A 15,828-nucleotide genomic window follows, 5' to 3' on the forward strand; every position below is an offset into this window, starting at 1 on the left:
TTTAGAGTTGATAAACTCATTTAAAACTGTGAGATAAGCCTTCGGGAGGAATGAAGTGTCTCTTAAAACAGCTTGATTACTTCTGTTAATGAACTTCAGTTGGTACTCTGTTAAACCACTAGCAGTTTCTTCCCTCATGAGACCCAATAAATCATTTGCGTTTAGACTACTGCATTAAAGGCAGCAGTTAACCCTTACATAATAATCTATGTAAATTGCATGCTAATTGGGATGGTTTGGTTGGTGTGTGAAGCATGTCTTGTGTGTGTCAGATTGTCCCGCTGGTCAGGTGCTCAGCACATGTGCCGGGTCGTGTCCGTACAGCTGTGAGGATCTGTGGCCAGAGAACGAGTGTGTGTCGGTGTCCTGCAGTCCTGGGTGCCGCTGCCCGCCTGGAGCCGTGAGTGACCCGCCCGTACACATCATGTGACTTTTCCAGGAGATCAGAGTCATGAATTTCACCTCACGGAAGATAAATTTGGCAAAAGAAATCTTGGGATCTGAAAAAACATCTGTAGACCACCTAGCAACAGCCTAGCAACACCCTAGCGATGTCTTAACAGCTTCCTAGAAAACCCTAGCAACACTCTAGCAATGTCCTAACAGCTTCCTAGAACACCATAACAACCCCATAGCCATGTCCTAACACCCTAGCAACCCCATGCAACATTGTAGCAGCTTTGAAGACCCTAGCAACCCTATGCAACATTGTAGCAGCTTTGAAGACCCTAGCAACCCTATGCAACATTGTAGCAGCTTTGAACACCCTAGCAACCCAATACCAATATCCTTTCAGCTTCCTAGAACTCCCTAGCAACCCCATAGCAATGTTTAGCAGCTTTGAACACCCTAGCAATCCCATAGCAATATATTTGCAGCTTCCTATAACACCCTAGCAACCCCACAAAAAGTGTCCTGGCAGATTCCTAGAAACCCTCATAGTAACTCTATATAAATGTCCTAGCTGATTCATAGAACACCCTAGCAACCCAATAGCAACATTCTAGCAGCTTCTTAGAACACCCTAGCAACCCCATAGCAATGTTCTAGCATCTTCCTTGAACACCCTAGCAATTCCATAGCAACGTGTTAGCAGCTTTTAACACCCTAGCAACCCCATAGCAATGTTCTAGCATCTTCCTTGAACACCCTATTAGCCCCATACCAATATCCTTGCAGCTTCCTCGAACACCCTAGCAACCCCATAGCAATGTTTTAGCAGCTTTGAACACCCTAGCAACCTTATAGCATTGTCCTGGCATCTTCTTAGAACACCCTAGCAACCCCATAGCAATGTTCTATCAGGTTCCTAGAACACCCTAGCAACTCCATAGCAACGTGTTAGCAGCTTTTAACACCCTACCAATCCTATAGCAATGTCTTTGCAGCTTCCAAGAACATCCTAGCAACTCCTTAGCAACATTCTAGCAGTTTTTACCACCCAGCAACCCCATAGCAATGTTCTATCAGGTTCCTAGAACACCCTAGCAACTCCATAGCAACGTGTTAGCAGCTTTTAACACCCTACCAATCCTATAGCAATGTCCTTGCAGCTTCCAAGAACATCCTAGCAACTCCTTAGCAACATTCTAGCAGTTTTTACCACCCAGCAACCCCATAACAATGTTCTATCAGCTTCCTAGAACACCCTAGCAACCCCACAAAAATTGTCCTTGCAGATTCCTTGAACCCCTCATACTGTAGCAACCCCATAGCAACAGCCTTGCAGATTCTCAGAACACCCTAGCAACCCCATAGCAGCTTCCTAGACCTCCATAGCAACACCCTGGCAACCACTCACACCTCCCTAGCATCATAGTGGCAGCTTTCGCAGCCTGCTTTCTTCTGAAAATTGATAAGTGTTGTTTAGTTGTGCAGTAAAGCTGATTTAAGCAGCACATCACATTCACATCTGCTCCTGACGGCTGTGTGCTTCTGGAAGTGTTTAATTCTTCAGTAATTCCTCTGGTTTGGACACAGATGGCTGTAGGAGTCCCTCGAGCACTGAATCATGTAATCCGTCTGCAGGTGATGCTCAACGGAAGCTGTGTTCCTCAATCCCAGTGTCCTTGCTCTGTCCTCTCGCTCCTGTCGGCGTCTCCCAACGTCACCCTGGACCTCCAGGAACCGGAAGTCCCTGCCGGAACCATCATACCAGACCTGTGCAACTCATGGTACTCATCAAACCTCTCTTCGTCTTTCTCTTGCTCTCGTAGGGTGTGTGTCGCATGTGTAAGTGGATCTCTGAGTGTTTGAGAAAGAGCAGCTGTGGCTTTTGGATCGAGAATCAATAACTCATGAAACTCACTGAGGCTTTTAAAAGTGTGTCATGAAGAGACATTCACATCCTCTCTTTGGACATACAATATCAAGATGTTCAGAAAGGTCACTCTGACATTGTTGAAGGAATCTGATGCCCTGACAGAATTACAGACCATTCAGAATTGGATAATTTGAAGTAAATGCCCAGGTCATTTTTCATTAATCAAAAGACATTTATAAATGTATATTAACAGGGCCTAAAATGAACACCAATTTTGAGTAAAAATCAGTGTTGGTCAGTGTTGGCTCGCCAGTTCTGGTCACATTTTTATGAATTCTAGCAACATGAACAAACGTGAACGACACTCGGGACAGTTGACGGGCCAGCGCTGCATCGCCACGAAAGTTTACGCCTTGACGATTTATATTCAAGCGCAAGAAGGCGCAAAACGGAGCTCGTTTCAAATGCTAAACTGAGCTCTCTTTCAGGTCTTCTTGCACTTGAACGGACAAATTCACACAAAGTTACATAAAAAAATAGTGAGTATCCTAGTAAACATAGTCAGTTATGTCTTAAGTGAACGTAAACAGTTGAGAGAGTAATTGCATACTTAAAGTGACAGCAGCTTAATATATTTATATTAGTTAGGCTAGTAGTTTTAGCTGTGGTGTCGAAATTAGAATAGAGAATTATGAATGTTCACTTGCTTCTAAAATGGTGGCGTCATTACTTCCTGTTTTTGCAAAAACAGTTTCATGGCTGGTACATTTAATTATAACATTATAAATATTTCTGGCCAGTACATTTTCTTCACCGGCCACTGGAAGTGTGGCAAAATGCTAGTTTTAGGCCCTGTGTGTTAATATGTTATAAGTGTGTGTTTTTAAATGCTCTAAATTCTGCTTCTTTTTTACTTATGCTAAATCAAAAAAAAAAAAAAAGTGAAATATGATTGACATGTTCTTGACAGGTTTCTTTCGGTCTAGGTCAGTTTTCTGAGGAGACTAACATCAAGCATGAAAAGCCAAATAAGTAAAGTGTGTATTTTTACCCCTGATTTTCGTCTCGTGTGTTTGATTACAGTGTTTGTGATGGTGGGCTCTTTATCTGCACTAACGAGTCATGTGACGGTGAGTCATGTGTTGACCTCATACACACATTATTTTTATAACTTTATATTCTTACTGTATAACAACTTTTGATTAAACCTTCAGAGGAATTTTAAAAGAGAGATACGTTTCTGAAGAAGTAGCTGTAACCTCTGAGCAATTAACAGTGCCTCTGGTTACGAGTGGACGTGAGTCTGAAGTGTGTGTGTGTGTGTGTGTGTGTCAGTGGACTGTGAGTGGAGCGCCTGGTCCTCGTGGAGCTCTTGTTCCTCGTCCTGTGGTTCTGGACATCAGTTCTCCAGCCGGACCATACGCCGACAGCACCAGTACCGAGGACAGGAGTGTGAGGGCCCGTCACACACACCTCGAGTCTGCAGGGGCCCCGAATGTGGTGAGAAACACAGTGTGAATTCAGTGCAGAGGGTTAGTGGGACGTTCAGACACACTCGGGTTTAGTGTTTCTGTTCACATCAAGTTAAATACGGCAATCATTTTATTTGATTTTTCCTGCTACTTTCTTTCCCGTTAATGTTTGAATCAGATACTAGCAACAGCTGTCAAAGCTTTATAATAATTATAATAATAATTGTATTTCTTTGTTTGTTTTTAATATTAATTATTTATTTATTTGGTTTAATAATAATATTAATTTCTTTTTCTTTTTTCAGTGAAATGTTTTTTATTTTATTTTATTTTATTTTTTATTTTATGTCTGTTTGTTCTCCCATCCCTATTTTTTTGTCTTTGTAATGTATCATAAATCATATATATAATATATATATATATAGGGTTAGGGTTAGGGTGTATATATAATATCATATATATATATATATTAATTAATTAATTAGTAATAATAACAATAATAATAAAGATGTATTTGGATTACTATTACTACTACTAATAAAATTATTATTATTTTATAATAATAATTCATTTGTTTGTTTTAATAATAATAATAATCATTATTATTTGTTTGTTTTTAATATAATTATTATTATTATTATTATTTATTTATTAATTATATTATAGTGTTGTGATGTAGCTGTAACTGTTAATGTTAAATAAGGCATCTAGCCCAGCCTGAAGTCCACTGATCACTAACTAATGCTCGATCACAGAGTGTCCTGAGGGTGAGCGCTGGGTCTGGAGTGTGTCCGGGTCCGAGCGAGTGTGTGAGAGGGGGTGTGTGGACCTCTACAGGCCTGAACCGCTCAACTGCACGGGCCCCGGGGCCTCGGAGGGGTGTGTGTGTGAGGAGGGCCGGTACCGGAGCCTCGAGGGCCACTGTGTGATTCCAGCGCTCTGTCCGTGTGAAGATGAAGACGGGACGATTCGAGAGGTACACAATAGGGGCTTTCACACCGGATAGTTCTAGGATCTCGCCACCAGGATGGTTCTCCGAGAACTAATGGTTCCTCTAGGAAGGTTTTCCTGGTTGCGTTCGCACCGCCAGTAGGAACTCTGAAGTGATGTAAGACACGCTTGTTGTTGGGACTTTTATTATGACGGCGCTGAGAACGACTGAGCTCACATTCTCTGTGTTCATTAGTTTACGATCTGTCTGACAGTCCTGTCTAATACGATATTAGATATAACTGTTACACACTGAAGGTAGACGGTGATGAAGAGTTATTAGCGTATGCGTGTGTTTGATGAGCAGAAATACATCATCATGTTTCTCTTGATCTCCTCAAAGTCGCGTTGGATTTTCTCCTCATTGTAAAGATTAAGAGCTTCATCTATCTCTGTTTTACATGTTCGTAGAGTTAGTTTGTGCAGTAAATATATAGGCTATAATCTGTGTGTTTACACGTGCTGGTGTTTCGCATGCGTTCGGCCAATCAGCGAACACTAACACTAGTGTTAGCACTAGCACTAACGTCACGGATAGCTCCTATAGTGCTGGTTTAGACCGACTCTGAAGGAGTAAATTAAATTAGTTCCTCCAAAAGGAGTTCCTGGAACTGAAATCGTTAAAGCGAACGCGCCGAAACCCGGGAACTTCCGCCAATATTTCTAGGAACTATGAGAAGGTTTGAAAGCCCCCAATCACTCGCTAACAGTGATGCCCTTTATCCTGTAATTGCTGTGCTGCTTACTTTGTTTATTTATCCTGAGGAACGTCATTAATCACTCTGATGGATAATTGCCCAGGGCGTTTCTAGAAAAAAGATAATTGCCATCATCAATAATGAATAAAAGAGCTGAAAGGCCTTACGAGGTTGTCTAATTGAACTACAGTGGTGCCCATTTAAAACTGAAGACGGATGATGTCACTTCCTGTGGCTGGCAAAATGCCTTCACCACAAAACAGAAGGATCGCATGCAAACATAATATATGAACAGCAGATCAATATTTACTCTCATTACAAGATGAACCTTTATTAGGACTCAAAATGTTTAAAATGCACCTGTTTACTTTAATTCATGTTCCTGGTCCATGATTCATTAGTGACCATATTCTAAAGAAAAATGAATGAATGAATTAGATATTTCAAAGGAAAATGTATGAAAATTAATACATTTTATAATAATTTGTGATAATAATTAGATACATACATGCATTTTTTGAAAGTCTCTTCTGCTCACCAAGGCTGCATTTATTTGATTAAAAAATACAGTAAAAAATATTGAAATATTTTTACACTTTAAATCAGCAATTTTCTATGTGAATATACAGTAAAGTGTAATTTATATCCTGTGATCAAAGCTGAATTTTCAGCATCATTACTCCAGTCTTCAGTGTCACATGATCCTTCACAAATCACTCTAATATGATGATTTGATGATCAATAAACATTTATGATTATTATCAGTGTTGAAAACAGTTCATATTTTTGTGGAAGCTGTGACACATTTTATTTTTCAGGATTCTTTGATGAATAGAAAGTTCAAAATAACAGCTTTTATTTGAAATATAATCTTTTGTAACATTATAAATGTCTTTACTGTCACTTTTGATCAATTTAATGCATCCTTGATGAATAAAGGTATTAATTTCTCTCTCTTTTTTGTTAAATCTTACCACAAATGTTTGAATGGTATTATTATTTCCACAAAAATGTTATGCAGCAAATGATTTGTGAAGGGTCATGTGACACTGAAGACTGGAGTAATGATGCTGAAAATTCAGCTTTGATCACAGGAATAAATTACACTTTACTATATATTCACATAGAAAACAGATGATTTAAATACTAATAACATTTCACGTTTTTACTGTATTTTTGATCAAATAAATGCAGCCTCGGTGAGCAGAAGAGACTCTTTCAAAAACTTAAATTGTAAGGTTTCCAAACTTTTGACAGGGACTGTATATATATATATATCTCAGGATCTAGTTTTGGTAGTAAAGTGTCTGTCCATCATTGTGTGCTGTGTGTCACAGCCGGGGTTCGAGTGGGTTGACGGCTGTCAGTCATGTCGCTGTATCAATGGCCAGAAACACTGTCAATCAAACTGTCCTCCACTGCATTGCTCTGAGGTAAGACATCTGCCATTTGCCTTCACTCCACACATAACAACTCCTTGTTCTGACAATTCGATGTTTCATATATTCCTGGTTTTGTCTTAAATCTGCTCATGCATTCTCACTGTGTGGTTTCACATGTGTGTGTCGGCCAGTGAAGCAGTGAATAGCCTCGCATCAGAAATGAGCCCAGTTAGAGATGCTGGAAATAGACCGACCCGTTGTCCAGGCAACGGCTCCGGTCCGAGATCGAGTCCCAGATGTGACTGTAGTGACGGCCTCAGAGAGACCCGGCCCGGCTTCTCCTCTGGGCTCCTGCCGAGATCTGCTCAAAGAAACACTAAAAATACTGCCTTCAGTTTGTGGACCATTTGTTTCTTCTTCATCCAGTCCAAAATTAAATTACCCAATTCGCATTTTTTGCTGCCGGCTCGAGTAAATGTCACTCCACACTGTAGGATTGTTCCTGTTGACTCCAAACTACAATTATAATCACTCTTTCATAGTGTTTGATTTCTGCACCAAACTGAATATAAAAACAGTTTTCAAAGATTTAAACAGTGGATGTAAAATCGCTGACTGTGAAAACTCTTACTCTTGCACAGTCACACATACACTAAAAAGTTTTAGGAGCTGCAAAAAAAAAACAATCCTGAATGCAATGCATATTATCAACTTTTAAAATGCATAATTAAATAATATTAAATAAAACGTTATCTGTCACTTGGCAATGTGGCTGATAATAACAAATAACTAACACTTTACAATAAGCTTTCATTAGTTACATGAACTAACACCGAACAATACTTTTTTTTTAAAGCATTTATTGATATAATCTCAGAATTTACTAATACATTATTAAAATCAACCGTTGATCGTATTATTAATATTTAACAAAAAAAGATTAATACATATACCGAACTGAATTGCAAAAATATAACAACAGTTTTGGAACCGATTCGAACTTCCCATCGGTCCCGTCCTGAGCTCATGCCCCAGTGGATTAGTCGATGTTTTCATGTCGTGCCGCTCAATAAACTGCTTTTGAATAAAGTGCAACAGTCAGCTTGAGGAAGTAAAAACTCATTTTCTCCATTTTTAACGATAACTTATAAACCTTTATAAGTTGAGAACAAGTCAGTCAGACTCAGATACAGATCTGAACTCTATAGAGAATATTTGGTCTCACATTAAACACAAACGAGTTTTTCAACGGCTCATGAACATGGAGTGGATCAACACTGACTCTGTAAAAAGCAGGTCTGCAAGTACGCGAAGGCCACTTTATCTGCAGTATTAGTGCAATCCTGGCTCATTTCCTGATCAGTAATTTGGGATTTAAATGGCTAAGACAATTAATTAAGCCATTTTTGGTATGGATGCACCGATATGAAAATTTTGTTCAATACCGATAACCGATAATTCTTTATATTTGAAAGCCGATAACCGATATATTGGCCGATAAATCTAAATCCAAGTTTTAAAAAAGCCTGATTACAAAAACAAAAGTCTCACCATTAAAAGCCGTGTCCCAAGCAACAATTAAAATGTTCTCATTATAATGTTATGTAGCCGATATGACAGACTTGCGCTGCACATGTTGCACCGAACTGTATTTTCCTTTTTCAAAGTGATTCCAATCATATTTTTAGCAATTCAAAACCATCATGTTGAACAGTGCGCATCTGAAGAGTCTCAGCTGAAGGCATTATTTATCGGCTTTAATATATCGAACATTTTCTTATCGGGCCAAAAAAAAAAAAAAGAACATATATCGGCCGATACCGATATGGCGGCCCATATTTTGGGCATACCTAATTTTTAACTTGGCCTGTTCTTATTTGCCCAGGAGTGTATATATGTGAATAACAAGACAAACTAAATATTAATTTTATTACCTATTTTCCTCCATCTTTGGCTGTAAATGTCTACGAGCACCTCTGGGAGTCGTATGGAGTCGGTCAGCATTCGTCCGAGTCACGTCAAGTCAAGTCACCTTCATTTATACAGCGCTTTTAACAATATAGATTGTTTCAAAGCAGCTTTACAGTGATAATAAGAAATTAAAGTAACAGAGTTTTGGCTTTAGTTGTTGTCCAGCTAAAGATAGTTGTGATTGATTCACTTCTGTCGCAAAGATCATTAGCTTGTACGCGAGCTATTCTGAGGCACTGGCACCACCGATGTCCTCCACATCATTTCTCTCTGTCTGTTTTCCAGGGTGAAGTGAAGGTGCTGGAAGCGGAGGACTGTTGCCCTGTGTGCCGGAGAGAGTATCCAGGTAAGAGTCACGAAACACAGCACTAATAGGGAAGAGTGAGCCAGGAGTCGCTGATATTTGTCAGCAGTTCTCGCAGCCCATGTGCCACACACTATTGATGTAGTACACATCATTAAGCAGACTGGAGCTTTTGCTCTGGCACTCCGAGTTTGAGTCAAACTACAGCCGAGGAACTGCATTCAAGAGAGACTGCAGGACGCTGTAAACCCGTCTCAGGTGAAAGGATCCGGTCGGATAATTTGTGCGATATAAAAATGCTGACTTGTGAAAACTCGCAAAGTTTCGGGAGTTAAATGCAGGAGAGAATCTTCTAAATCAGCGGGAGAGCTGTAGAAAACAGCACTGATGCAAATAATAAACTACTACTAACTATATAACCATGCATAGTTAGTCAGAAGGGCAAACATTAGCATATACTGTATGCAGGAATATGTTACTTGGTGATGCATCTGATAATAACAAACTATTAATCAGGTTTCATTTGTTCACATTAGTAAACATGCAATAACTAACATGCTTAACATGCAATAACTAACATGCTTAACATGCAATAACTAACATGCTTATGTAATAACTAACATGCTTAACATGCAATAACTAACATGCTTAACATGCAATAACTAACATGCTTAACATGCAATAACTAACATGCTTAACATGCAATAACTAACATGCTTTACATGCAATAACATGCTTAACATGCAATAACTAACATGCTTAACATGCAATAACTAACATGCTTAACATGCAATAACTAACATGCTTTACATGCAATAACTAACATGCTTTACATGCAATAACTAACATGCTTAACATGCAATAACTAACATGTTTAACATGCAATAACTAACATGTTTAACATGCAATAACTAACATGTTTAACATGCAATAACTAACATGCTTAACATGCAATAACATGCTTAACATGCAATAACTAACATGCTTTACATGCAATAACATGCTTAACATGCAATAGCTAACATGTTTAACATGCAATAACTAACATGCTTAACATGCAATAACTAACATGCTTAACATGCAATAACATGCTTAACATGCAATAACTAACATGTTTAACATGCAATAACTAACATGTTTAACATGCAATAACTAACATGCTTAACATGCAATAACTAACATGCTTTACATGCAATAACTAACATGCAATAACTAACATGCTTAACATGCAATAACTAACATGCTTAACATGCAATAACTAACATGCTTAACATGCAATAACTAACATGCTTAACATGCAATAACTAACATGCTTAACATGCAATAACTAACATGCAATAACTAACATGCTTAACATGCAATAACTAACATGCTTTACATGCAATAACTAACATGCAATAACTAACATGCTTAACATGCAATAACTAACATGCTTAACATGCAATAACTAACATGCTTAACATGCAATAACTAACATGCTTTACATGCAATAACTAACATGCTTTACATGCAATAACTAATATGCTTTACATGCAATAACTAATATGCTTTACATGCAATAACTAACATGCTTAACATGCAATAACTAACATGCTTTACATGCAATAACTAACATGCTTAACATGCAATAACTAACATGCTTTACATGCAATAACTAACATGCTTAACATGCAATAACTAACATGCTTAACATGCAATAACTAACATGCTTAACATGCAATATTTAACATGCAATTAACTGTGAAAAATACTTCTAAAGCATTTATATGCATTTTCTAAATTGTCTGTTTTCCTATTCAAACTATATTGATTATTTTACATATTCTGTGTATTAAGCAGTTCATGGTAATGCTAATACATTTTAATGTTTGATTTTAAGGACATTTTAGCACTGTGTACATTTAAAGTCAACATGAAATACTATTTGACCCTGTAACACACAATATTTCTGAGGAAGACCGGATATTTAGCGAAGGGGAAAAAATGTACAAGGTTTTTATCCATCGGTGATTGGTTTCTGAGGTGAAGCAAGTTAATGAAATATTACCAAACCAAACATTTTGTCTTTATAAAAACAATTGTGCACTATAAGAAGACTCTATATACTAAGAAAGAAAACATGTTGATTTCAATTGCATGTTGATTTTAAAATGGAAGTTTTAATGGTAACATGGATTTAACAAGCAGCAATCTTCTCTCAATTTTTATTCAGAAATCCTTTATTAAATCAACACACAATTATGTTCTGATCTGATTATTTTCACTGCAATTTCTTCTGTACTGTATGTGCGTTCATTAATCCCCTGCTCTCTCTCTCTCTCTCTCTCTCTCCTCCTGGCCCATTTTCTCCCATGAACATCACTTTCTGGTCTCCAGAGGATCCTGTTGCCGAGTGCCGTCGTCACACTGAGGTCAGGAACATCACCAAGGGCGACTGTCGCCTGGACGACGTGGAGGTCAGCTTCTGCAGGGGGCGCTGTTTATCCCGGACCGATGTCATTCTGGAGGTGTGTGTCGCTCGTGTGTGTCTGTACGATCTGAGATTCAGTGCTGCGTAAACCACGTCAATCTGAGTAAACAGTCAAACCAAAATAGACACCTTCAACTCACTTTATCACAGTTTATTCGCTATAGTTTAGAAAATGGTACTAAAACATGAGCAGAACTCAGCTGATATTTGACTGGTTTTGTCCGTCCTTCTGTTAGACTGTCTCACACATGAATTATGTTGAATATCTGTCAGCTGTTAAATTTAACTACACAATTAGATAATACCAGTTTAGCTCAACCAATCACCAAGCAATGCTTCATTGTGTTCAGTCTGTGTGTAAAAAGAGCATTAGCAATTAAAGACAAAACACTTCAGCAAAACATGATCAGCTCAAAGTGTCCCAATCATTTTTGGTCCCAAATTTTTATAAATGTTACTGGTAGTCGCTGTATGAAGGATTTTTTAGGTATAATATGTCACAGTTTACTTTTATTTTGCCCTTCTCACTTACATAAATCAACTATAGTGTCCTGCACACACTATAATTTTTGGTTTGACTGTGTATATAAATAAGTTGTAGAAGAGAAATGAGCCTTTCAAATATTATGTTGTAAAGTCGAAAAGATGCATGACTATTTTTACTTTTAAAAATGAAAAAATCTATAAATAATATGTAATATTCCCATGATATCATTTATTAAAGGACTGATCATTTAAGATAAATGTTAGTAATGGATATACATCATTTTGATCAGTTATTTATGATACCTTTATATGTTGTATATAACAATCCATCATAGAGTGGATTTATGATCGTCACAACACTGAAGCGCCGTGTTTATCAGGCTTGTGTTCTTTGTTCTTCATTTAAATGTTTCATCAGTTGCTGCAACTATTTTAAAATGTGTTTGAAATGGAAACTTCTGTCCGGTTGCCATGGAAACCAGTCTGCACACTCCAGCTTTAACGCCAAAAACTCACACCTCTTTTTTTCTCCACATCTGCCCTCTTCTTTTGCGTCTTGTGTTCGTCTTGCGTTCGTCTCTCTCTCTCTCTCTCTCTCTCTCTCTCTCTCTCTCTCTCCGGAGACGAAACGCTCTAAATGATCCCAGGATTTCGCTCCATCAGAGTGAGCAGGCCATTGGCATTTGAGCAAATGTAGCGTGAAGACGTTTTGGATTGTTATCCGTGTGTTTGGCTCATCTGTCCTGGCCTCTAATATAATCTCTCTCTCTCTCTCTCTCTCTCTCTCTGTCTCTCTCTCTGGCTTTCTCTCTCTGTCTCTCTCTCTCTCTGGCTTTAGTCAGAATCAAAGGGTATAATGGCAGTTTATAAATGTTTTGGTAGGCCAAGCAAAACTTGCAATATTTACTACAAGGAGAAATACAGTTGAGAATACACATGGTCTGGAGCTTTTGCCTATTTGTAAAGCTTTTTTAAAGTCTAGAATGATAAGATTTTAGGAACTACAGAGCTATGAATGATGTAGAAACCTTTATACAGCAGTGCTGTTATAATGACACTGTGTGTTCAGTGGTGGAAGGAGAGTTGTGATTTGATATTTTGTGGTGTAATTTTTTTTTATGAATTGATAAAGTATGTAATGAAGTTGTTTTTAAAAAATAAAAATAAAACCTTTCTCCCTGCGTCTCAATGTCCACACTATCCATCCTAAACAGTGTGTGAGATTAGAATAAGTGTGTCCCAAAGCATAGTGTGTTGAAGAGAGTATTCCAGAAGTCCTCGGATGATCTACTACTCCCGGTGGATTTTTACAGTGGACTCACTTTAAAGGCTAATATTACCCACAATCCATTGCGCTTTGGAGGAGGAACTACAAACACGAGTAAAAATTGTTAAAAAAAAACATGGCGGATATGCGCGAGGTTTAGATAAAGGTTTGAGTGACTAAGTTCAAAGTTTAACCTGATAAAAAAGTATTTATTTATGTTATCCGTGTTATATTTCATCTGTAATAAAAATGTGGACTTTTATAAAGATCTGTTTGGCCATTTTAAATGCATCGTTATGCATTAATATGAGGAGAGTCTCCGCATGAAAGACCCGCGACTGCAGATCAACATCTCTCTCCGATACAGTAGGAAATAAAATGTGGAGGATTTTATATTTGACAAGATGATTGACAGGTCAGTTTACTGTGACAGAGAGCAACCGTTAAAGACGTTATCTGTATGACGTGATAGTGTTTCCCAAAGCTTGTCTACTCTCAGAAGAATGCACTTTTTCTTCACAAAAAGAATACATACTTCTAGGGTGTAGTATAAGTAGGCAAACTGAGATGCAGCAACTGAATGAAGTCCAGAAACAAACTGACACGTAACACACACTCTCTCTCTCTCTCTCTCTGTTTCAGGAGCCGTACCTGCAGGCGTTCTGCGACTGCTGTAGTTACAGGCTCGACCCGGAGAACCCCGTGCGGTTCCTCAGCCTTCAGTGCGCCAGCGGAGACGTGGAGCCCGTGGTCCTGCCCGTCATCCACAGCTGCGAGTGCACCAGCTGCCAGGGTGGGTGACGCCCGAGGAACATCAGGGGGGGGGGGGGTCCTCTGCGCTCTGTTCGGAGAGACTGACGCGCTGTCAGAGAGGACAAATGTGCCAAGACATAACTTTGTCATTCCCATGTTATTAGGCAGAATGTCCAAGCATCTGTTTTCCATGATGGTGAAGTCCCCCTGTACTCAATAATATTATCCCTTAAACCTCACCAAAATATCTTGACTGTAACTCGACACCCTCGCCTCATTTAGTATGCGCGGTTCTATGAATATGCAAATGAGCCCCGCCTCCACTCACTCACTCAGCTCAGAGATCCACTGGTTGTCGATCACACATTGATCTGATTGGTTACAAGGTAGTTTGTGACGTCAGAAACACCAGCGATTTCAAAGCGTGTTTTTGAGACTGTCTTTGGTTCACTGCAGTTTTAAGGAGGAAATACTCAGCAATGGTGTCGACTTATGAACTTACACATGCTTTGTCTTAAAGCATATTAATAACACCACATAGACACACAAACAACATTAAACGCTGGATTTTCTCCACAGGGGGACTTTAATAAATCATTTATTTCAGTGGGGGGAAAAAACACACAACATTTATTTAATCTTCAAAAACTCCTAATTACTGCTTATTAATAGTACGGTAAAATTAAGGGATGTAGAATATGGTCATGCATTAATATGTGCTTTATAATTACTAATAAACAGCCAATATCCTAGTAATATGCATGCTAATAAGCAAATAGTTAATCATGAGAATTAGAAACCCTAAAAAAAAAAAAAAACACACAATTTTAACAGACATTTATCATGAACTTCATTCATACTGACATACATAAATTAGTCATAGTTTTTAAAGGTCTCTCATGCGGTATTTCCACAATTCATAACCCAAGCATCATGTTGTCATGCTGTAACGAGCCTGATTGTAATGTCCAGCATGCCTGATCTCATTAGGCTCGTTCTCGTCAGTGTTTAGTCATTCATCAATGCGATTGATCTCATTAGCTAATTGAATCTGTGGGACTTCACTTAGAGGGGTCGCATTTTTTATCCTACGCCATCATGGAGCCATTTCATGCAGATTGATGTCTACCGATACGCTCGTGAGCTTTGTAAACAATGCTGCAAAATTTGTTCTAAAAATGCCTTAAAATGAAATAATGTTCATACTGAGGAGATTGCCTGACTAATGCAGCTTTCACGGCGTCTCAGAACGACTGGATTTACGGGACGAGCTCAAATGAACGTGAAACTGTGGATTTTGTCCGAGGGTGTGCCTGAATATCGATCACTTAAATTGTCATTGTGAATGTTGTTCAATTGAGTTTGAATGCATTTGTGTACTCTTGCTTATAAACGGCTATAAAGCTTCCTAGAACACTTATTTAGACGGTTCACAAGACCACAACACTTCCCATAATTCACCGCGAGAATGATAATACACATAAAGCATCAATTACAGCTTCCTTTTCTCTTTACTGTGTTGCATTAGCGCTAAAAGCTTCCTGTCTTTGTTGAGAAGTGAAAAAGAGAGAGATTTGAAACCGTAATGTCCATTTTAACACTTTAATGTCAGGCTGCACAATATATCGAAATTATGGAAATATCACAAATGTATATATCGTGATGTGCATCTGAGACAGAGAGAAAATCACTCACTGCTCTCGGCTGAATAACTCTTGTAGCTTTAATTATAATCAGGATATATTTAATTCATACAGTGAAAACTAAGCAGT

The 15,828-nt window shown here is 38.3% G+C and overlaps 1 protein-coding gene across 3 annotated transcripts in view; it reads left to right on the plus strand.

Annotated features, from left to right (window-relative positions):
- Window positions 1–15,828, plus strand: part of sspo (SCO-spondin) — a gene marked incomplete at its 3' end in the record, with an annotated part of 121,608 nt that overhangs the window by 104,360 nt on the left and 1,420 nt on the right. For 2 of the 3 annotated variants that reach the window (XM_084398407.1, XM_084398408.1), the window contains exons 95-103: window positions 273–400; window positions 2,029–2,174; window positions 3,347–3,393; window positions 3,599–3,763; window positions 4,491–4,711; window positions 6,761–6,856; window positions 9,062–9,122; window positions 11,457–11,587; window positions 13,946–14,096. In XM_084398407.1, the coding sequence (XP_084254533.1) occupies window positions 273–400; window positions 2,029–2,174; window positions 3,347–3,393; window positions 3,599–3,763; window positions 4,491–4,711; window positions 6,761–6,856; window positions 9,062–9,122; window positions 11,457–11,587; window positions 13,946–14,096 (1,146 nt within the window). Of the gene's footprint in view, window positions 1–272; window positions 401–2,028; window positions 2,175–3,346; window positions 3,394–3,598; window positions 3,764–4,490; window positions 4,712–6,760; window positions 6,857–9,061; window positions 9,123–11,456; window positions 11,588–13,945; window positions 14,105–15,828 lie in introns of those variants that run through there. The other variant, XM_084398409.1, reaches the window with a different exon arrangement.

Source organism: Rutilus rutilus, assembly GCF_951802725.1.
Source record: "Rutilus rutilus genome assembly, chromosome: 24".
In the NCBI taxonomy this organism is placed as follows: domain Eukaryota; kingdom Metazoa; phylum Chordata; class Actinopteri; order Cypriniformes; family Leuciscidae; genus Rutilus; species Rutilus rutilus.